Source organism: Girardinichthys multiradiatus, chromosome 8, assembly GCF_021462225.1.
Source record: "Girardinichthys multiradiatus isolate DD_20200921_A chromosome 8, DD_fGirMul_XY1, whole genome shotgun sequence".
Classification (NCBI taxonomy): Eukaryota; Metazoa; Chordata; class Actinopteri; order Cyprinodontiformes; family Goodeidae; genus Girardinichthys; species Girardinichthys multiradiatus.
The window spans coordinates 2,267,539-2,290,573 of record NC_061801.1 but is presented as its reverse complement, the minus strand read 5'-3'; the positions used below and the strand labels follow the sequence as shown (position 1 = coordinate 2,290,573).

Below are 23,035 nucleotides of genomic sequence, written 5' to 3'. Positions count from 1 at the left end.
TGCAAGAATATATGCATGTTAAATGCATGTTATATTCATTAGTGATCACTCTCAGCTCTGAAGTTGGAATTGCAAACTGTTTAATCTTTTATCTCAGCATTTGCTTCAATCTGGTCCACCTATTTGGGACCAAAGTACAGATGAGAGGAATGTAAGTAATGAGAGCAAAGATGCGAAAATGGGCCTTGTTCTCTTTTAGGAAAACAATCTGTCGGCAGTTTTCCTCTAATGTAGCAGCAGCTTCAGCAGACAGGAAACATGATGTTGTTGCTCTGTGCAGGAGAAACTCCTCACAGGGAAGGAGTGTCTGAGTGGGAGAGGATGGGTGACCTTTTCAGCTGGGAAACCTGAGGATGGGTATTGTTGGTGGGATTGGTTCAGATATTCAGAGAATATGCAACAGGCCTGAACAGATCCCTTCACTCCCTCTGAGTCACTGAAGGAGGAACCTATGAGTGGACTAAGACTCATTGGTTATTTCACCATGCGACCCAGTTAAAATCCTTACTTTGTAGACTGCTCTCATTGTTATCCCATAATCCTTCTCAGCCTAGTCCTTAGTTCTATGATTTTGAGAACATTTACGTGCTCAGAATACCATGTTATTCCCAGCAGTGTGCTGAAACATGTCTGTGCCAGTTTAGAACTTCAGGATCAGATATGAGCTCTATACAGTGCCTTGAAAAAGTATTCGGCCCCCTAGAACCGGTCAACCTCTTGCCACATTTCAGGCTTCAAACATAAAGATATAAAATTCAAATTTTTTGTGAAGAATCAACAACAAGTGAGACACAATCATGAAGTGGAATGAAATTTATTGGATGTGTCAAACTTTTTAAACAAATAAAAAACTAAAACGTGTGGCCTGCAATATTATTTGGCCCCCTTGCGTTAATACTTTGTAGCGCCACCCTTTGCTACAATTATAGCTGCAAGTCGCTTGGCGTATGTCTCTATCAGTTTTCACATAAAGAGACTGAAATTCTTGCCCATTCTTCCTTGCAAAACAGCTGGAGCTCAGTGAGGTTGGATGGAGAGCGTTCATGAACAACAGTCTTCAGTTCTTTCCACAGATTCTCGATTGGATTCAGGTCTGGACTTTGACTTGGCCATTCCAACACCTGGATACGTTTATTTGTGAACCATTCCATTGTAGATTTGGCTTTATGTTTTGGATCATTGTCTTGTTGGAAGATAAATCTCCGTCCCAGTCTCAGGTCTCTTGCAGACTCCAACAGGTTTTCTTCCAGAATGGTCCTGTATTTGGACCCATCCATCTTCCCATCAATTTTGACCATCTTCCCTGTCCCTGCTGATGAAAAGCAGGCCCAAACCATGATGCTGCTACCACCATGTTTGACAGTGGGGATGATGTGTTCAGGGTGATGAGCTGTGTTGCTTTTACACCAAACATATCAGAATCAGAATCAGAAAAGCTTTATTGCCAAGTATGTATTTTGAACATACAAGGAATTTGTTTTGGCGTAGTCGGTGCAATACAATACAAATTAAACAGTATAAACATATCTACAATATAATATAAATATATGTGCACAGTTTTAAGTTTGCATTGTGGCCAAACAGTTGGATTTTGGTTTCTTCTGACCAGAGCACCTTCTTCCACATGTTTGGTGGGTCTCCCAGGTGGCTTGTGGCAAACTTTAAATGAGACTTTTTATGGATATCTTTGAGAAATGGCTTTCTTCTTGCCACTCTTCCATAAAGGCCAGATTTGTGCAGTGTACAACTGATTGTTGTCCTATGGACAGACTCTCCCACCTCAGCTGTAGATCTCTGCAGTTCATCCAGAGTGATCATGGACCTCTTGGCTGCATCTCTGATCAGTCTTCTCCTTATTCGAGATGAAAGTTTAGAGGGACGGCCGGGTCTTGGTAGATTTGCAGTGGTCTGATACTCCTTCCATTTCAATATGATTGCTTGCACAGTGCTCCTTGGGATGTTTAAAGCTTGGGAAATCTTTTTGTATCCAAATCCAGCTTTAAACTTCTCCACAACAGTATCTCAGACCTGCCTGGTGTGTTCCTTGGTCTTCATGATGCTCTCTGCGCTTTGAACAGAACCCTGAGACTATCACAGAGCAGGTCCATTTATACGGAGACTTGATTACACACAGGTGGATTCTATTTATCATCATCAGTCATTTGGGACAACATTGGATCATTCATGTTTGAAGCCTGAAATGTGGCAAAAGGTTGAAAAGTTCAAGGGGGCCGAGTACTTTTTGCAAGGCACTGTATTGGCCCAGTGAATAGAGAGCACCCTTGTTTTTCTGGCCATGCCTACAAACCTCTGAGTAAATGTATAAAATCACATCTCATTGAAATAATCATTTAGTTGTTTGATTCTGGAAAAACAATCTTGCAGCAAAACTTTATTTAGATCACAATTTTTATTTAAAAACACTTAAAAGAAGCAATAAAGATCAGCTTCATGAAAGTCTGCTTCTGAGTCCAAGAGAGAATTCATGATGCCATCTTGTGACAAAGCTCCATCCTGCAAAGTTGAAAAGTTGGAACTTGATGAATGAATCTGTTAACATTAAAGTTGGTGCTTTAAAGTATTTAGACTAACCAACCAAAACAAGCTCCAACAAATTAGTGAATGTGATTATGTTTATTCTTGAGCTAAAAAACAACCATAAATACCATTTATCACATTTTTCCTGTATTTTTTGCAAAGCCGCAGGGTTAATTTCACTAAAGGAGTTTTGTGTCATCTCTGAGTGGAGTCGGCTGGTGAGTAATGTGTCGGCAGGAAGACAATCCTGTGACATCACCCTGCAATACGTGTGACTCAGGCTGCAGCTTTTCTTGCTCAGGTCTGAGATGGATCCTGACGGCGGCTTTGTCGGGAAGAGTCGGGTGTGTGAACCTGATGACAGAACGGGTTGATCAATGATGAATTGGGAAGCCCAGAGAGCTCCCTGCTCATCCTCTTCAGTCCTACAATTGTGTTCAAATTATTTCAGTTCAGGTCATTTATATTGCGCCAACTTCCAACAAATGACATCTGAAGAAACTTCAGAAGACAAATCGCTTCAATCCAAAATGGAATGATTAATTATCAGTTGTATCCAGCTTGGATGAAATTTAGTTTAAATCAGTCGTATAATTTCAAAAATATCCAATCATTTATGGCTGTGAAAAACTCCAAGTCATTGACCCCCATTGGTCTGGGGAGGCTTGTAAAGCCATTTTAAGGCTTTGGGACTACAAAATACCACAGTAAGAGCCATTATCCATAAATGATGAAAACATGGAACAGTAGTGAACCTTCCCAGTTGGCCAACCAAAATTACTCTAAGAGTGCACTGACCCAGAACATAATCTAAAGCACTCATTTGCCTCGCTTAAGGTGAAAAAGACTGGGCAAAAAATGCATCAATAGGAGGGTTCCAGGACCAAAACCACTCCTGACTAAGAAGAAGACAATGATCGCAAAGAATTTAGGGAAAATGTGGAACTGAATAGACTAAAGTGGATGTTTTTAAAGTGCCTGTCCTGTAATATCTGGCATAAAACTAATACAGCATTTTACTGACAATCAAAGTTACAATGTGATGATCTGGAGCTGCTTTGGATTATGAATTCTGCTCTCTGGCAGAAAGTTTTGGAGGAGAATGTTCAACCATCAGTTTTTGATCTTATGCTCAAGCACACTTATGAGATGCAGAATGTCCTGTTGTAGCATTATGTAGCAGGACATTGGTCTGAAGTCCATCAGTAGGTTCACTGCTGAATAGTTAAAAAGAAATCAAAATAAATAAACCAAAAAAAGAAAAAAGGTTTTGGAATGGCATAGTCAAAGTCGGAAGGGGGCGCGTTAAAAACACAGAAGCACTCAGTGAGGTTCATGCAGTTAAGATGTCTGCCAAAGGATGTCAGTTAGATTCTTTTTCTCTGAGCATGCAGGCTGCAGTTGGATCAGAAAACTTTACTCATTCACTGCTTTCTGTAGTTAGTGCTGAAAAGTCCTGTTTGGTTTTATAAGATGGGCTCTTTTTGGCTACTTGTTTTCACAACTAAACAGCAGAGTGATAAAGCCCAAGTCTGAGGCTGCTGTCTGCTCGCCACAAGCAACCACCAATTTGTCAGAAGACGACCCAGTAAACCAGAATCCCTCCCAATGTTAACAGATTCTCTGGCTGTTGCTGCTGCCTGCTTTCTTTGGGCTGAAGGTTTAAATCTGCTCTTTCATATGGATCACTGCAAAGACTGTTTAACATCTATAGTTATTCTGTTGTTAATAAGAACAGAATATCTGTTGTTGTGGAGCTGTATCTAGGCCCTCAGCCAGGAAACTGAACTTATTATGACTCCGGTTTCACTTTACATTGCAGAAAATCTTATTGAAGTTTGAAACAACTGAAAGTGTGAAAAACAGAGAAGCTTAGTAAATGCTGAAAGCTTTCAGCCATTTAGTCACAGTAATAAGTTTCCGCCCCACTACGTTTCTGTGTCTAGGTATCGAATTACCACGCCTTAAATAAAAAGAGGTAAATACAATCTCACATAAACAACATCCCAGGAGCTGATACACTGTGTGAAATAAATGTTAGATATCAAGTGAACCATTTCTACTTTCATAAGACCCCAATGTGTACACAGCAGCCATGTCTTGTTAATCAAGTTTATTGGTGAACTCATCATCATCAGTGTGACCACCTGTAAAAAGCAGAACTGGCCAACCCAGCTAAGGTCAGACCATGCTATGCACAGAGAATATCCAGAAACCTAAGAGTTCCATCGCAGACTTGTGACAGGGCAATATGTAAAATACTGGGATAACTGGGACTGGTATCCAGGATAAATCCTACTCTTTTTAAAAAGAATATTCCAGCACAGCTTAGGTTGTGCCTGTCTGGCCAAATTCAGCACAAACACATCTAATAGTAACTCTTAGGCATGGTGGTGGCCTGATGCTTTGGTCTTGTTGTGCAGCCACAGGACCTGGACACCCTGTAGACCTTAGGTGGACCATGAAGGCTGTAAACTATGTAACTGTAAATGTGGGCCTTCTGACTCGGTGTGAAGCCATCTGTCTGACATTTAGTAAGAAACCACTGTGCAGGGAGCCAAAAGCAGGAAGTCTTTAATCTAAAAAGCTGCATTTGAGTTTAACTATTTCCACTCACAACATATACAAATGATTTGAATCAGTAACATTATATCATTATATTTAATATACTACCTGTCAACTGTAACACATACCTGCCAAATTAAATGTTAAAAAAACAAGGAACCCGGGCTGCCTCCTCACTTCTGTCTTGTTCTCTGCTGTTTACACCGTGCTACTGTGTGTATTTGGAGTGATGTTTTTTTGTGCTGTTACCTGTTTGCAAACACCTGTAACACTGAGTTGAGCTACAACAGCCACCATACCTTTTCTCTGCTTCAATGATTTCTTTCCAGACAGGACAGAATGTTGATACAATAACAGGGAATGAGGGAGAGCTAAGAGTTGGAGGCTGAACATGCAACTGACTTTGAGAGTCTCAACAGGAGGGTTTCATTATGATGTCTGCAAAATCTGATCTTTAAAATGATATTAATATTGATGGCACTGACATTTAGTCTGAAAGCTGTTTCAGGAAGTGTTTATGACCTCAAGTTCCCTCTGTAGTGGTAGTTAACAGAAGCTCTATCAATTCCCTGGAAATTGCAGCTAATAATCCTCTGCTAGCCTCTTCTCTCTCTGTGTGTGTGTGTGTGTGTGTGTGTGTGTGTGTGTGTGTGTGTGTGTGTGTGTGTGTGTGCGTGTGTTACTGTTTCTGCAGCTGAGTGTGGACCATTTTCCGTATTTCACAAGGGGGAACATATTGGAAACCTTACAGATCTGTAAATGGTTTAACATGTTTTATTGGCCAAAAACGCCTCAAACCCTTGATGTTCCTGCATGGCATTACAACATTTATACAGTCTCAGGATTTGACTTACAAAAGATAAATAAAAGAAGCATCTGTTGAGGCTTTTCCTGCACATAAAGATTTTTCACAACTGATTTGCTGATGTGTCATACAGTCAAATCTGTTAATAGCTTAACCTAACGCTGCCATTAAAAGTGTTTACCTTCAGCCTTGCACCGTCCTCTACTTTTTCTGTGTTTGTGCTGCTGCATTGCTGCTCCTAAACATACAAGAACAGACAGAGATGCATGTCTAAGGCACCACTTCTGAGCTTAAAGGTGGCACATTATAAAAATAAATGGGGGAAAAAAGCCACCTCTCGGTTACTATGGAGCAGCATTTCACCATATAAGTGTGCAGAACACTTGTGGGGCGTTCTAGGGCATCTGATAACCTCATATCCTAACCCAAATCTTTATAGTACTGTAAAAATAATAAAATAATGACTAAGAAATTATCTTAAGAAATTAACCTGACATCTGTCCTCACCTGTTCTCCTTTCTGGGTCTGTTCTATCAATAGTGTGATTTTTAAACTTTACCACATCCTGAAGCTCCCCCTGGCTCTAATAATATTTTTATCACTAATCATTTCAGACCTCACTTGAGCCATCTTTTATCGCTTATAATATCTAATATTATGTCATACATGTTAAATAGCCGAGTATGATAAGGTGATGTGTAACCGTTACTCACATTAACGTCAGTCTTGAAGAAAACAAAGTCCTGCTGTCGTTTAAGTCTTTTCTTTGGTGATGGCATTTTGCTGAAATAAGATGACAAAACATTTTTTTGATGGTGTTAACTAGTGCTGGGCGAATAATTGAGAAAATTATGTTAAAAACGATAGAAGAGAAGTAGCACAATAGACAGTTTTCTGTCGTCCCCATGATATGTATTGACTTATCGCCCAGCACAGTGTTAATGTTACGTGGAAAGCCTGACAAAGTTAGCAGTCTAATAATGGACAGGTACCCATCCCAAGATTAGGATTACTTAACTCAAAAGATATGGTTTCTAAATATAAATGTATACTAACAACAAGACGTTATAAAACAGTTTTACCTCATTCAGAGGTCTCTGGTCAGACTGTAGCTGATAGCGCAGTCTCACCCTAAGGGAGGGGGTGAGCCAGTGCCATCATGCTGCGTTGCGCTTTCACAAGTTAACTTAAGTGGTCTCTCTAAATTGCCCACAAAGCACAGGTTTTAGTTATGTTAGTCTGTAAGCAGCATCTGCAGTCATACTTTCTGAGCCAAACATTTTTAAGACAGTCTCCATGTCTGCAGCTGCTGATCTCATAAGATTCTGGGTCTGCCAGCATTAAACTAACAGTCTGGGCCGGTTCTCTGAGCCTCATCTTCCCTACTCATTCTGCTCCATTTCGCACATCCTGCTTTTATCCAGTACAGCTTCCAAGGGGCTTGCAGTGCTCCTTAGAGCTGCTGCAGTTTATCTTAAAGGGCAACCTGTCACTGCTGAGAGTTCAGAGACATAGCCTGCCAAAGATTGTGCCAAAGCTTTATTTTTAGAATTGTTGTTCATCTATAGAGATTTAAAGTCCGTTTCTTCAACTACACGTTTTCATATCAGATGTTTAAGTTTACAACTGATTCTTTTCTATTTTGAGGAGGACTCCTTTCAGAAATACATCCCCCTGAGACAAAGGTATAAAATGGAGCTTCATGAGTGTTATTTTTGTGTGGCGTTTGCTGTGTGTGTATGGGTGAGTGAGTGTGTGTGTGACTGAGTGTGTGTTTGGCTGATCCACCCATTTAACACTGTGCTGTCTTAATCCTCCGTCTGAGCTGGTGGCCTCTGCCAGCCTTCCAGCATCTGCTGCGAACCCATTCATCCTCTGTACACAGCGACCTCATTACGAGTTGCAGTCATCCCCGTCAGCTTGCAGATGTACATGCAGCCTTGCAACCTGAATGGACTGCTATTTGGAGTCGCTCTGGGAGGTGGTGGTGCTCTGGTTTCTCTTGTAAAGGTCACATCTGTGGAAGTTATTAGGACGTTAAGATTGAGAAGACTCTTTCAAGTGGAGAGTTTCTGATGGTTGAGCTCCAGGTTGGGTCTAAATCCTAAATGTCAGTATCTGGTGTGGTACATGGTGCTTTCTGCCACCATTCGGTGATCTGTTTCAGCAGAGACGAACTTCTAAACATCAGACTGTCCTCTCTTGGTATCTTTCCACCATCATTCATTGGCGCCAACTTCACTAAGATTATGGCCAGCGGAGCTGCGGCTCTTTATGGACTATACTGCCAGAGACAGCGGAGAGGGAAGAAAGCTGGCGTGGTCGTTAAACTCGGACAGCGGGGATTACACGCACCTTGCCTTCAATCCAGCTAGCAAATGTGCGTTCCCTGGCCAACAAGATGAAGGAACTGCTTCTCCTCACCTGTAAAAACTCTGACCTGCACGGATCTACCCCCCTCTGCTTTACCGAAACCTGGCTGAGAGAGAACACCCCGGACTGCGCACTTCTGATAACAGGCTTTCAGCTTAGAGCGGCCCGCAATGCAGATTTACCTGGGAAAAGCAAGAATGCGAGGCAGAATCTGCTTTTACATAAATGAAGGTTGATGCTGAGATATTAAAGTGTTGAAGACACTGGCAGGGAGTATGACGTGGAGGAAATGATCAAGGAGCTGATCCAGGAGAGGGAGCAACCCAAGACCCAACTTGACACAAAAACAGGCACGCACACACACTCCAAATCATGCATTCCAACCCTCACATGTACACATAAAAACACTCACACCCCAAATGTAAAGACACACAACAATGGATGTTGTACTCTCACTCACACTCTCCATACATACTCTATACTCCCAAGTCCAGGTACCGATACCCCAGAGGGGCAACCATCCATCGGACCTAGGAGGTGGCCCCTTTCATTCCAGGGTGGAGACAGGCAGACTGCCCCAGCACCAGCCCTGACTAGTGCCGGCACTGCCCGAACCCGAACTACTCTGGCCCAGACCCCAACCTCTCGCTCTGACCCCAGCCCCAACGACCCCTGTCCCCATACAGAGAGGGGGCCATGAACAAAAGAGGGGGTCTAGTCCTAAGTCCCAAATGAGACCACCAACCAGAGCTGTCCCCGGATGAAAGAGCCCCAACCCCGCAATGAATTCCAATCTCCATCCCATAAGCCCCGCCCCCCCCCATGAACCCCAACATGAATTTTCCCACAGGGCCACCCCCAACCAGGACACAGATATCGAACACATGCCGCCGAACCCAAGTGCCATTAATCCCCTCCCCACAGGGCCACATCCCCCCACTGATGAGCTCCACCCCTAAAAAGCTGATGAAGAGAAATCCACACAGCGCTAGATCCACACACAGCCCCACTCAAGGCACCCCAGCCGCATGCCGCCCTCCACTACACAGCTGAGCGCAACAATGAGAACTTTTTTTTTTAATATGACTATTTACCAGTGTACCTGATGCCTTATTTATTGAGTTTTTGGATGTCTCCAGCAGATCACACCAGATCAGCATACCGTATGTTTAATCTCTGTCCCTCTGTACCTCAGCAGAAGTTTACAATAAAAACATTTTCCTCTGAGAAGATGGAATCCTGAGTATTAAAACCATGTTCTGTAAAATATGCATTTTTTGGAATTGTATAATACCAGAAGCCTGACAAATAATGTAAACAACTCTAAATATCAATATTATTTACTTTGTTTTAAGTTTTATTTTTACAGCTCAGCAAATAGGGAAAAATAGGCAATTGTCAGATAAAGCTCTGCCATTTTGCTTTTCGTCACCTGTTTGGGAAATTGAGTCATCTGTCTTCTCATTACAGGGTCTAAATAAACACGTTGTAAATCTGTCCGTTTACTGTGGCTCCTACATGAGTCTAAAGTTGAGAAACGTGTCATCTTGTAGGACAGCACCTGGTATGCTTCAGTCAGGCCAGGAATAGCTCCTTCTCTATGCTCCTTGTCTCCTTTCAGTGTGCTGCAGCACACTGAAAGGAGACAAGGCAAGAGTGCCTCCAAAACGTTTTATATATTAGATGGGGGGCAACTCTAATAACCTTGGTGTGACGCATCAAATACAAAAGTGTTAACAGAATTTCTAAAACACTGTTATTATTAATAAGGCTTTGTTGCATATGTTAATAGTCTAATAAATGTTAGTTTATGTTACAAGTTTATATTACAAGTATGTATATACCAAAAATAAGCTGATTTTTCTTATGTTAGCACATGAAAATTCTTCCCATTTTTATACTCAAGTCTTGCCATTTGAATTGCATTTAGGTCTTGACTTTAACAGGGGCAGGTAACACATAACACATTAATATGTTTTTACAGGGGTTAGCTTTGCAATATTATGAGCCATTTTTAACTTTATGTTTTAAAATTGTCTAAGGTCCCAATCATTTTTGGCCAAAGTTATAACGAGCCACTGTGGCCCAGGAGCCACAGTTTGCAGAGCCCTGATCTAAACCTTTCCATTGTAGCTTTGCTGTGTGTTTAGGGTCGTCGTCCTGCTGGAAGATGAACCTCTGCTCCAGTCTTAGGTATTTTGCAGCCTCTGATAGATTCTCTTTAGCCACATCTTAATGAGTTTATTGATGAGCTATACAGTTTTGTTTTGTTTTTTGGAAATGTTTAAAGTTTTGGATATATTCTACAGCCTAAACGTACCTTTAACATTTCCACAACTTTATCCCTGAGTTGTTCGTTGCGTTCTGTGTTCCTTATAATCTTTTCTGTTCACTGATGTTCTCATAACAAACTTTCTAGTAATTTATAGGGGTGGACAATATGCCCCTTGGTGGCCCCACTGATTCAAGGTCGGAGATGGTGTGCAGCAGCAGAACATCACCTGGTTCTAATCCAATCTTTCTAATAGAGGTAATTAGCTAATTAAGTCCTGTGTGGTAAGGAATTCATCCTGTGCTAGAAGAAAAATGATCATATTAATCCTTGAGGTCGCTGGTATGAAAGGGCAGAGAACTCACAGAGCCAAAACCAAAACCCACCGAGAAGCCGAGACCACTCCATCCCGAGAACAACTTTGCCAAACCCGGCCACCCAAGCCACGCAGACCCCTCCAACCTCTCACCCAGAAAGCAGAAAGAATTGGAACTGGGAATTGGAACCAAGACAAGGAAATAAAATCCAAACCGGAACCACCTAGGCCCCACCTAAGGCCAACCACCCACTCCAGCAGATCGCTCCACCGCTCCATCTGCAAACATCTCAGTGTGTTGTACAATAAAGACTTGGGGAAGGCAACCAATCATCTTACCTTGCTACTTTGTGTGGATTTTCATGCAGACAAGGTGACAGACTGGGAACTCAGGAGGATTGGAGTGCTGGACACTCTCACCCCGCTGATTCCCTCATTGTGCACTGGATGGGGAAGCAGAAAATCTGCTGGTTCTGCAGATCCACAAAGCTAATATTTAAAAACAATACACCTTTGCATGCCTTCCAGGACCTGATTCAAAAAACTAACCATGAAAAGGAGACAAGATATCAGCATTGCTTCAAACAAAGTTCTTCAGCAGCTTGTCATTAGGTATCCTCTGTCTGATGGAGTGAAAACAAACAGGGATCTCTAGTACTTTGGTGCTAGTGTCTCCACTGCACATTTGTGAATTTTTTTCATTTTCTGATTAATCTAAACTGGAAATGTAGACTTTGTAAGTTTAGACTTGACAGGTTTGTATGAGATATTAGAGAGAAATGAAAACATTTGATTAGTTTAATTCACAAATACATCAAATCTCTTCAAAGTGTCAGTGTTCACTGGGTTGATGGTAAGATTATTCATAGTTTAACTGCCCCTCCTTTAAAAAAAATTCATATCCCTCAGCTCTGGGAAAACATTTTGAGTCACACATTCAACTATTCGCAGTGAGTGTAAATGTATGGATGTGATGACTTGTTTTATAGACATTGTGTTTATCTGCCTGATAGTGTATTGTATTTTGTTAAATTGTGTCAGACTGTTTTAATGCATGTTTTTTATTTTTTATTTTATACTCACTGAATAGCATCTAGTTGTTTTTATGTATTTATTTTTATTTTGTTTTGTTTATATGTACTAGCTGGGTCAGGGACTACAGGTGGAAATTAGCACTTACAGATATAACCTGATACAGTGCATATCTCCTCTAGTGGTTAATGTATACTGTATATTGTCCCTGTTTTAAATAAATAAATAATTATTAAATTATTATTATTCAGAACTTCTGCAGTTCATTCTGACTTACTGGATTTCCAGTTCTGGAACCAATTCTGACAGATGCTGACCTATTACAGGTCCTTCTCAAAATATTAGCATATTGTGATAAAGTTCATTATTTTCCATAATGTAATGATGAAAATTTTACATTCATATATTTTAGATTCATTGCACACTAACTGAAATATTTCAGGTCTTTTATTGTCTTAATACGGATGATTTTGGCATACAGCTCATGAAAACCCAAAATTCCTATCTCACAAAATTAGCATATCATTAAAAGGGTCTCTAAACGAGCTATGAACCTAATCATCTGAATCAACGAGTTAACTCTAAACACCTGCAAAAGATTCCTGAGGCCTTTAAAACTCCCAGCCTGGTTCATCACTCAAAACCCCAATCATGGGTAAGACTGCCGACCTGACTGCTGTCCAGAAGGCCACTATTGACACCCTCAATCAAGAGGGTAAGACACAGAAAGATATTTCTGAACGAATAGGCTGTTCCCAGAGTGCTGTATCAAGGCACCTCAGTGGGAAGTCTGTGGGAAGGAAAATGTGTGGCAGAAAACGCTGCACAACGAGAAGAGGTGACCGGACCCTGAGGAAGATTGTGGAGAAGGGCCGATTCCAGACCTTGGGGGACCTGCAGAAGCAGTGGACTGAGTCTGGAGTAGAAACATCCAGAGCCACCGTGCACAGGCGTGTGCAGGAAATGGTCTACAGGTGCCGCATTCCCCAGGTCAAGCCACTTTTGAACCAGAAACAGCGGCAGAAGTGCCTGACCTGGGCTACAGAGAAGCAGCACTGGACTGTTGCTCAGTGGTCCAAAATACTTTTTTCGGATGACAGCAAATTCTGCATGTCATTCAGAAATCAAGGTGCCAGAGTCTGGAGGAAGACTGGGGAGAAGGAAATGCCAAAATGCCAGAAGTCCAGTGTCAAGTACCCACAGTCAGTGATGGTCTGGGGTGCCGTGTCAGCTGCTGGTGTTGGTCCACTGTGTTTTATCAAGGGCAGGGTCAATGCAGCTAGCTATCAGGAGATTTTGGAGCACTTCATGCTTCCATCTGCTGAAAAGCTTTATGGAGATGAAGATTTCATTTTTCAGCACGACCTGGCACCTGCTCACAGTGCCAAAACCACTGGTAAATGGTTTACTGACCATGGTATCACTGTGCTCAATTGGCCTGCCAACTCTCCTGACCTGAACCCCATAGAGAATCTGTGGGATATTGTGAAGAGAACGTTGAGAGACTCAAGACCCAACACTCTGGATGAGCTAAAGGCCGCTATCGAAGCATCCTGGGCCTCCATAAGACCTCAGCAGTGCCACAGGCTGATTGCCTCCATGCCACGCCGCATTGAAGCAGTCATTTCTGCCAAAGGATTCCCGACCAAGTATTGAGTGCATAACTGTACATGATTATTTGAAGGTTGACGTTGTTTGTATTAAAAACACTTTTCTTTTATTGGACGGATGAAATATGCTAATTTTGTGAGATAGGAATTTTGGGTTTTCATGAGCTGTATGCCAAAATCATCCGTATTAAGACAATAAAAGACCTGCATTATTTCAGTTAGTGTGCAATGAATCTAAAATATATGAATGTAAAATTTTCATCATTACATTATGGAAAATAATTAACTTTATCACAATATGCTAATATTTTGAGAAGGACCTGTATGAGCACCTCATCTGTTTCTCCACCTGCTTTTTACATTAACAGCTACTTCTCAGTGATATTAGGTCTGTGGAGGTTTTTCACCATGGGTCTGTTGTTCTTGGGTTAAATTGTGAAGAAGCCCACTCTGATAATATGCAGCCCCACATGAATGAAATCAGGATGCTTTATTGTTTGAATTCAGTTCAGTTTTGTTAATATAGCGCCAATTCACAACACATGTCGTCTCAAGGCTCTTCACAAAGGGTTTGGACTGGTGTGGGATTGTTGGGAAGGTTAGATTAAACTACTGAGTGTTAGAGTTTGGACATTTTAGAATGGGCTATGTGTAAGGGTTGCCTAAACACCCGCTTGTTGCCCATGTTGACTGCTTTGGACCAGTCCATAGATAGTCCATGAATAGATAGCATGAAAATATATTAACTTGAAAGCTGTCATTCCTCAGTTAAAGAATGAGAGCTTTTTGGGGCAAAGGCCAAGGTTTGTCTCTGTGGAAACACAAAGAACTCATAGTAAGTACGCTCTAGCACCAGTTAAGCACTGGAACCAGTTTGGGAGAAAACGCTCCTGACACTTTGTGTCAGAATCTCAACATGTACTTTAGTTTGAGAGAAAACACGTTGTTTATTGCTACAGTGGGACTCAGTCACAAAGAAACCCTGAAAGTCCAGGCGTTCTTCGTCACAACACAGATTCACAATGAAAGGGGGAAGTGAAATAGGAAGTCTGAGCTGTTGTGAAGCAGTTTATGAATGAAGCAGACCCTCAAAGCACACCACGACATCCCAGTGGGAGTTTCCTGGGGACAGGAAAACTTTTGCTGCTCAAGCTGAAGAGTCTGTTTCCTTTTATGGCTCCTATTGGAAAACGGGTTGGAGAAGGCAAGGAGGGAGGAGGTAGTGGAAACAACCAGAGCAGAGCGAGAGCCTTAACCTGCAGTGTTTAAGGAGGTGTGTGTGTTCAGTCAGACTGAGGAAGAGGAGGAGGAGTTATTAGGCTTTGACCTGTTTCAGGACACGCAGCCGGATATACGAACCCTCAGCTGCTTCTATTCTCCCCGTATTCCTCCTGGTGATACCTGTAGATAGTAGATGAAGTGGCAAAACTTAATGAAATATCAATACATACAGTTTCATGTATTCTCTAATCTCCGATCACGTTGTTACTTGTGAGCTCACAGTATTGTAGCTTTTTGGGTTTAGAACCAGTTTATCCAGTTAACAATGCACCCTTTGTTTTTTTAAAGCGTTGTTTGCCTAATTTTGACAGATTCGGATCTCTCTTTAAGTATCGTTTGTACCCAGTTATCTTTTCTGGGTTGGGGGGGTCTGGTGTCTATCTCCAGCAATCATGGGATAAGAGGCAGGACAGGTCACCAGTACATCACAGGGCAACACAGAGACTATCATGCACACACCACACTCACTCCTAAGGGCAATTTAGAGGCTTCAATTAACCAAACAGTCTTGTTTTTGGAATGTGGGAGGAAGCTGAAAGACCCAGATAGAACCTCCCCATGCATGGGGAGAACATGCAAACTTCATGCAGAAAGACCCCAGGCCAGCCTTCCTGCTGTTAGCGGCCATTAAATATTTATATTAGCAGCAGAGATGACACTGTATTTGTGAGACAGCAGCTGCTGTAAAACTGGTTTTTACTTTTATTCCAAAACAACACAAAATAAGTTGTTTTTTACTTGTTCACATGTTAAACTTTCTTTAGCATCTTAGATTAGCGATTGCTAGCGTCTTTAAAACCACCTGATCATCACCTGTCCAAAAATAATGTCTGATTTAGAAGATTAAGCTACATTAAATATGAATTACCCCTTAAATATAAATATTCTAAATGTATATGTATATATTTTTTATTAAAAACAGAATTTACTATGCTCAACTTAGATGTATGGAAATAGATGGAACATGTCATAAGAGCACCAAAAATTTTATTTCCAAAATAAAATTAATTATAAACAAAGTTTTTTAATACAACACACAAAAACTGTATCTGTTTAATATTGAACATTCCTGGTCTTTCCTAGTTTTTAATTTTATAATCTAACTGGTAAAGCTACAGTTTAACAAAACAGAAAATAAAATAGGAACTAAAGACTATTTTTAAATTGTTTGACTAAATGAAGGAACTGCAATGCTTAGGGCTCTGCCTCTACAAAGCTCCATCCAAAGGCTCCTGGTACATGAAGTACTACTGCCCTACCAGGGCCTTCTTCTGGGGTAACGGCACCACAAATCTACCCTGGTTCCTGCTGAGCCTCATTAATACTGAAAATGACAAACCTTGACTTCTCCCCCCAGTAACAAGGTCTACACTGAAGACTGAAGTAATGCTGAGGTTTGCTGCTTTTATTGATTCGAAAAAGATTCAAATTCTGAGTTTCCAACCAGTTGGGTCATCAGTGAGACCTGGAAAATGTGAAAACCATTTCAGATCCCAGGAAAAACTCTTGGTGCATTTCTTCATTTTGGCTTTCAGGCAGCATTCAAGCTATCAGGATCTGACTGGATCTGTTACTTATTTCTGTCTGAACACTTGGAGCAGAGGTGGTGAGCGCGTGATGCTTTGAAGGCAAATACTGTGTGCTTACTTCTGTCTCCATTTTGTTAGTTTAGCACAAAGCAAACAGAGCAGCACCCAGTCCGGCCTAAACCTAGCAACTGTTTGCGGAGCTGCATTTTCCATCAGCATGAATTAAAGCTTATTGATTTCCTTTGTAAGCTTTGAGGCTAATAACAGCTTAGGAAGGCTCCATCGTCTACAGCATATCGAGCCCTTTTACCTTGAACTTTTTTCTGTTTTATCTGGAAGGCTCCCTGATAAGATGAGGTCAGGTTAAAGGTGGCCTGCCAAGAAAAACTGCTTGTCATACTTTATCAAACCATAAATATCTATATTTATCCAGAATTAAACAGGCTGAAAAACATGTAATGCCATTTAAATCATTTACATACCTTATTGAATATTCAATTTAAATGTAATTTAAACTTTCACTATTAACACATCAGAGCAGCAATAATATGAAAGCTTGTAAACATTCCTGTTCCCTGTTTGATCTGGTTAAGCTGTGCCCACGGCTGGACTGAAATCCTTATTATAAACTAAATCAGATTGTCAGGAATTATTCAGACAGTCCTGGGGTTTCTGCATCGATTATCTCAACATCTGGCAGTTCACCAGATGCTGTATTAGATTTTTGCTGCTGGAATGTCTAAACATTATCCTCCAGACGTCCTAAGCTCCTGGGACGCGGTTTGCTATCCGCCTCTTGTATGTTGGTGTATTGAAAAACATGTTACATTGTTCTAAATGTGAGGAATCACATGTCAGGACATCAAGGCCTGTCATCACTTTGATGTGGCCCCAAAAGCACAGTTTGTGTACGTTAAGATGATGGGGATAGATTTCAAAATGTTCTGCTGTGTCATTACTGGATGTTATTTTTGCCATGACATCATTGTGTTATTTTATTTTGCGTCCATATATAAGGATCAATTGACCATCTAGGGATGAAATACCAATGCTGGTGCCCCCAAGTAGTCAAATAATTATTAGCTGAATTAATCATAAAGTAGGCCTAGCAGCCATCACTTAGACCCCAAATGAATATTTTACATACAGAGGTGAGTAAATCATCCTCAGAGCAGACAGTGTTCGCAGAACTTAGGATAAGATTAAAAATGTTATCGGATCATTGCTGCAACGTTTGAATGGCACTTGCATTAAATCTATAGCAGTGGCAAATGTAGGTATTAGGTGTCTTGTCTTCGAGCAGATTAACATGCTGTGGTTGGGCAGGACATTGTGTTTTACAAATAAAAGATAAACCCAGATCATCCGATCATTGTTGAGCTGCAGCTGCCCTGAAAAACAGGATGGAACTGTGCTGCAGGGGCCAGAACATATTGTGAAACATCTTCATGTGACCGAAAGACACAGTGAGCACAAGATGGTGTCAGATGTCTACTGTGGAAAAGCACAATTGGTTTTAATGGTTTCTCTGTGATGCAGTGGTTGTGCTGGTGCTGAGGAGCTTCCTGCTTATACCCTGTCTGCAATCAGTCTGAAGTCACGTTGTTATGGTGCTGTGAGACCATAGCTGGACCTTCTTTTTTTAGATTGCTTGTCTTTCCTTTGACGTGTTCAGAGTTCAGTTGGATCACACTTCGTTCCTCTCAGAACTCTGTGTGATGAATAGAATAAGATAGAATAAAATTTATGGGGGGTTGTCCTGCTTTGGGGACATTTCTATAAAACTTTGACAGTATTCATAGAAATGATTGGCCATCAGCACTAATACTTTTACTTTAGTGGCAGTTCTTCACTAAGTGAATCCCTCTTCTTGTCATGCACAAACAGAATAGGTTTTCTGTGATCATCTTGACATTGATCTCTTAAAGAAATCATATTGTTTCCCAGGTGTAACAAAACACATGTTTTACATTTGTATACAGTGTAGAATATTTCAGACCAGATTTGACCAGACTACACTTTCACACTTGTCTCAATCTAAAGTGCTCCTGTGACCAAGAGAGCTTTAATTAAATCCATTTAAAATGATCTTTTTTTGTATTTTTACAAACAAAATCTCAGTAATCTGCTTGATGGTCTCAGGACAAAGATGTCTGTCTCTTTAGATGAAAACAATATTCCTTATAGTTCTTACTTTTAACACGAACACACAACATCACATTACACTACTCTACAAATTGTATGTCATTACGTACTTGATGCTTACACCACAATTACCTGCTGTATTGTGGTGTTAGTCTATGTAATTGATTAAATATGATTTAAAGTTGTTGCATGCTCTCAAGTGGAAAAAAGTGCTTCAATTTTTGAAATCCAAATGAGGAGAGCTTTTAGGAGATTCCTCAGCTCCACATTAATCAGCTTTAGGCCTGATTATCAGACTAGGAGGGAGGGAAAATAGTAGAAACAAGCACATGTTGATATCATTTGATCCTTCAGGCTGCAGCTTGTTTATTTTTTTTGTCTGTAGAAGACATGCAAGGGATCGGTGGGCTCTGAACAGAGAGTGTGTTTGTGTGTGTGTGTGTGTGTGTGTGTGCGTGCGTGCGTGCGTGCGTGTGTGTGCGTGCGCCTTTTCTAATCTCTTGAAGCAGAAAATGACGAGAGGATCATAAAAATTGTTACAAGCAGTAACAATGGCTGCCACTTCATGCTGGAAAATGGGAAACAAAATGTGCCCTGAATTTAGACTGGCAGGCAGGCTTGACCACACCACATATATAGAGAAGGAAGAACAATGGCACATTCTGTTGTCAGATGATAATATTGTTTAACAGCTACTGCAATTATATCATTCATGCTGTTATATGCTCACTTTGGGCTGTGGCTTTTCAGTTCTTTAAGGGACAGTTTTAACACATAGAATAACACAAATGACTCTGCTTTTAATTGTTTGCTACAACAAACGTTATTCCCTCTTTGCTCACCAACAGCTTCTGAAAAAAAAGAATTTGTGCAGATTTTTCAGGCCAGAGCCATTGAGTCCCAGCTGTGACTGTCTCTAACCTGATGTGCGTTCAGGATGAAGCGATCCTAGCTGTCTGTTTTGCTCTCCTGACAGACCCACCAGCAGCTGTACAGGTCCTTCTCAAAATATTAGCATATTGTGATAAAGTTCATTATTTTCCATAATGTCATGATGAAAATTTAACATTCATATATTTTAGATTCATTGCACACTAACTGAAATATTTCAGGTCTTTTATTGTCTTAATACGGATGATTTTGGCATACAGCTCATGAAAACCCAAAATTCTTATCTCACAAAATTAGCATATCATTAAAAGGGTCTCTAAACGAGCTATGAACCTAATCATCTGAATCAACGAGTTAACTCTAAACACCTGCAAAAGATTCCTGAGGCCTTTAAAACTCCCAGCCTGGTTCATCACTCAAAACCCCAATCATGGGTAAGACTGCCGACCTGACTGCTGTCCAGAAGGCCACTATTGACACCCTCAAGCAAGAGGGTAAGACACAGAAAGAAATTTCTGAACGAATAGGCTGTTCCCAGAGTGCTGTATCAAGGCACCTCAGTGGGAAGTCTGTGGGAAGGAAAAAGTGTGGAAGAAAACGCTGCACAACGAGAAGAGGTGACCGGACCCTGAGGAAGATTGTGGAGAAGGGCCGATTCCAGACCTTGGGGGACCTGAGGAAGCAGTGGACTGAGTCTGGAGTAGAAACATCCAGAGCCACCGTGCACAGGCGTGTGCAGGAAATGGGCTACAGGTGCCGCATTCCCCAGGTCAAGCCACTTTTGAACCAGAAACAGCGGCAGAAGTGCCTGACCTGGGCTACAGAGAAGCAGCACTGGACTGTTGCTCAGTGGTCCAAAGTACTTTTTTCGGATGAAAGCAAATTCTGCATGTCATTCAGAAATCAAGGTGCCAGAGTCTGGAGGAAGACTGGGGAGAAGGAAATGCCAAAATGCCAGAAGTCCAGTGTCAAGTACCCAGTCAGTGATGGTCCGGGGTGCCGTGTCAGCTGCTGGTGTTGGTCCACTGTGTTTTATCAAGGGCAGGGTCAATGCAGCTAGCTATCAGGAGATTTTGGAGCACTTCATGCTTCCATCTGCTGAAAAGCTTTATGGAGATGAAGATTTCTTTTTTCAGCACGACCTGGCACCTGCTCACAGTGCCAAAACCACTGGTAAATGGTTTACTGACCATGGTATCACTGTGCTCAATTGGCCTGCCAACTCTCCTGACCTGAACCCCATAGAGAATCTGTGGGATATTGTGAAGTGAACGTTGAGAGACTCAAGACCCAACACTCTGGATGAGCTAAAGGCCGCTATCGAAGCATCCTGGGCCTCCATAAGACCTCAGCAGTACCACAGGCTGATTGCCTCCATGCCACGCCGCATTGAAGCAGTCATTTCTGCAAAAGGATTCCCGACCAAGTATTGAGTGCATAACTGTACATGATTATTTGAAGGTTGACGTTTTTTGTATTAAAAACACTTTTCTTTTATTGGACGGATGAAATATGCTAATTTTGTGAGATAGGAATTTTGGGTTTTCATGAGCTGTATGCCAAAATCATCCGTATTAAGACAATAAAAGACCTGAAATATTTCAGTTAGTGTGCAATGCATCTAAAATATATGAATGTTATATTTTCATCATGACATTATGGAAAATAATGAACTTTATCACAATATGCTAATATTTTGAGAAGGACCTGTATGTGAATGGTGCCTGGACCTGTGGGTCAGTCACAAACAAACTTGTATGACTGACCTTTCAGATGCCAGGAAGAGGACTGGATCTCAGCACAGTCACAGACATGTTGCTGCCATCTAGTGGAGGAATTCCACCATTGCCTGCCAGTTTGACCTAATAAAATGAGTGACATCAAAGATTTAACAGTCTGTTTTATTCAGGAGCCTGAGCTGGAAAACTCACAACTATATTACAGAATGTAACTGGGATTTAGATTTACTGTGTGAAAATATTCCTTTGTAATGGATGAAGTGGTGTTTGAAGTGTGCTTTTGTATTTTTCAGGGGAGCTGCTAAGCCAGCCACGGCCCGACGGTCTGACTGAGATTATCTGTCCAAAAAACGGCTCGGAGAGGGTCGACGTGGCCCTGGTTTACCCCCCAACTCCCACAGCCACGAGCCCCAAGTGACACCACCACAACCTCCCCACCCCAACTGCAACTCTCACGCCCTGCCTACACAATGGCATACCTGACCCAGCTTGTCAAACCCTGTCACAGAGACACCTCCTCCCACACCTTTTCTGCTGTCCACCATCACCATCAGCGCAGCTGGTTGAGCAAACACAGAGGAACTCACAGCACATTCAGGTACCATAAACATTTCTCCCATTTTTTTTTATCAAGGAAATGTCTGATGTTCTGTTACCTGCATAATTCTGCCTGGATATCTGACTACTCTTCCTTTCAGAAATAACATGGTTTATTTAAAACTATAAGGTCATAAGTCAATGCTACTTTTAAATTTTTTTGTTATAGATCCAAACTGTCATATGAGATGGTCAACACAATCCTGGAGCATTAAATCCTAGAGTGTTAAAGGCAGAACTGTTTTGACCTTTACAGTCTTTAGTGAAGCCAGTTTAACATCAGCATTAACCAACCAAAAGGAAGGTCCTACTCCAAAGTCAAAACCCCTAAGCTTAACTGAAATCTGCAGCTGCCCACATGGACAAACCAGATGTCTTCCAGTGAAACGTTTTATAACCAGACAAAACAAAGATTGAGCTGTTTGGCCACAATGACAAGATATATTTATGGAGAAGTCAAGAGGAAGCTTTCAAACCTAACCCATGGTACCAGTTATTAAACATGGTGGTGATACCATTATGCTGATGGTTTATTTTGTTGCCAGTGATCCTGGTTAAACAAAGTGGGTGGAAAAGATGAAAACGAACGATCGCTTCTCAGTTCTTTCACTTTACATCAAATCAACAGCTGGATAAATGAATCCTGGGAATAACTGTTCCAACAAGACATTAATCCAAACTGGTGTTGGAATAAATGAAGGAGGCTTAGATTAAACCTCTGGATTGGCTTCTTTGACTGTGTTTAAGAGCTGGGTCTGTCCCAGTCTGTGCCAATTTAAATCAACTTCACCAATTCTAGTAGGACTAATTAAATATCCGGCCAGAACAATACCAGAAGCTTTTTGATGCTTACAGAAAGTGTTTGGTTTCTCTGGACTTTCCCACAGACATTTAACCAAATATTAGTTGGGGTTAGAAGTGTGTAGTTGTGCCTGTATAAATAATTTATCCACAATAAATTCAAGCTTGTGCACCCAAATCTTGATTTTGGAAATGATTTTTGTTGTGTAGTTATCCCACCCTGTAGGGAGAATGGTTCAAATAAATCATTAAAAGCCGCAATCTATTGTAACATTCATGCCAGTAATGAGTGTAAGTTGGGCCCCTCTGCTCTGCATGCCTGACAGTGGCACAATTCCACCTTATCAGCCAGTGCTTTGAATGCTGTCTAATATGTTTATGAGGCATATTCTGTGCCTGTTGACCTTTACTCAATGTTTTGACTCTATCAGACTCTTGCAAATGGATTGACTGACATGCCCATAGCTTGTCTACATGTGGACCACATTTTGCCCAAACTATAACACTGCTTCTGGGTGCTTTGCTTTGTCTCTGGGGATGT

The 23,035-nt window shown here is 41.3% G+C and overlaps 1 protein-coding gene across 1 annotated transcript in view; it reads left to right on the top strand.

Annotated features, from left to right (window-relative positions):
• mfhas1 (multifunctional ROCO family signaling regulator 1) overlaps positions 1-23,035 on the top strand; it is a 39,131-nt gene that overhangs the window by 13,859 nt on the left and 2,237 nt on the right. Inside the window, exon 2 of the mRNA XM_047372770.1 lies at positions 21,390-21,694. Within this exon, the coding sequence (XP_047228726.1) occupies positions 21,390-21,514 (125 nt within the window). The 3' untranslated portion in view covers positions 21,515-21,694. The remainder of the gene's footprint in view (positions 1-21,389; positions 21,695-23,035) is intronic.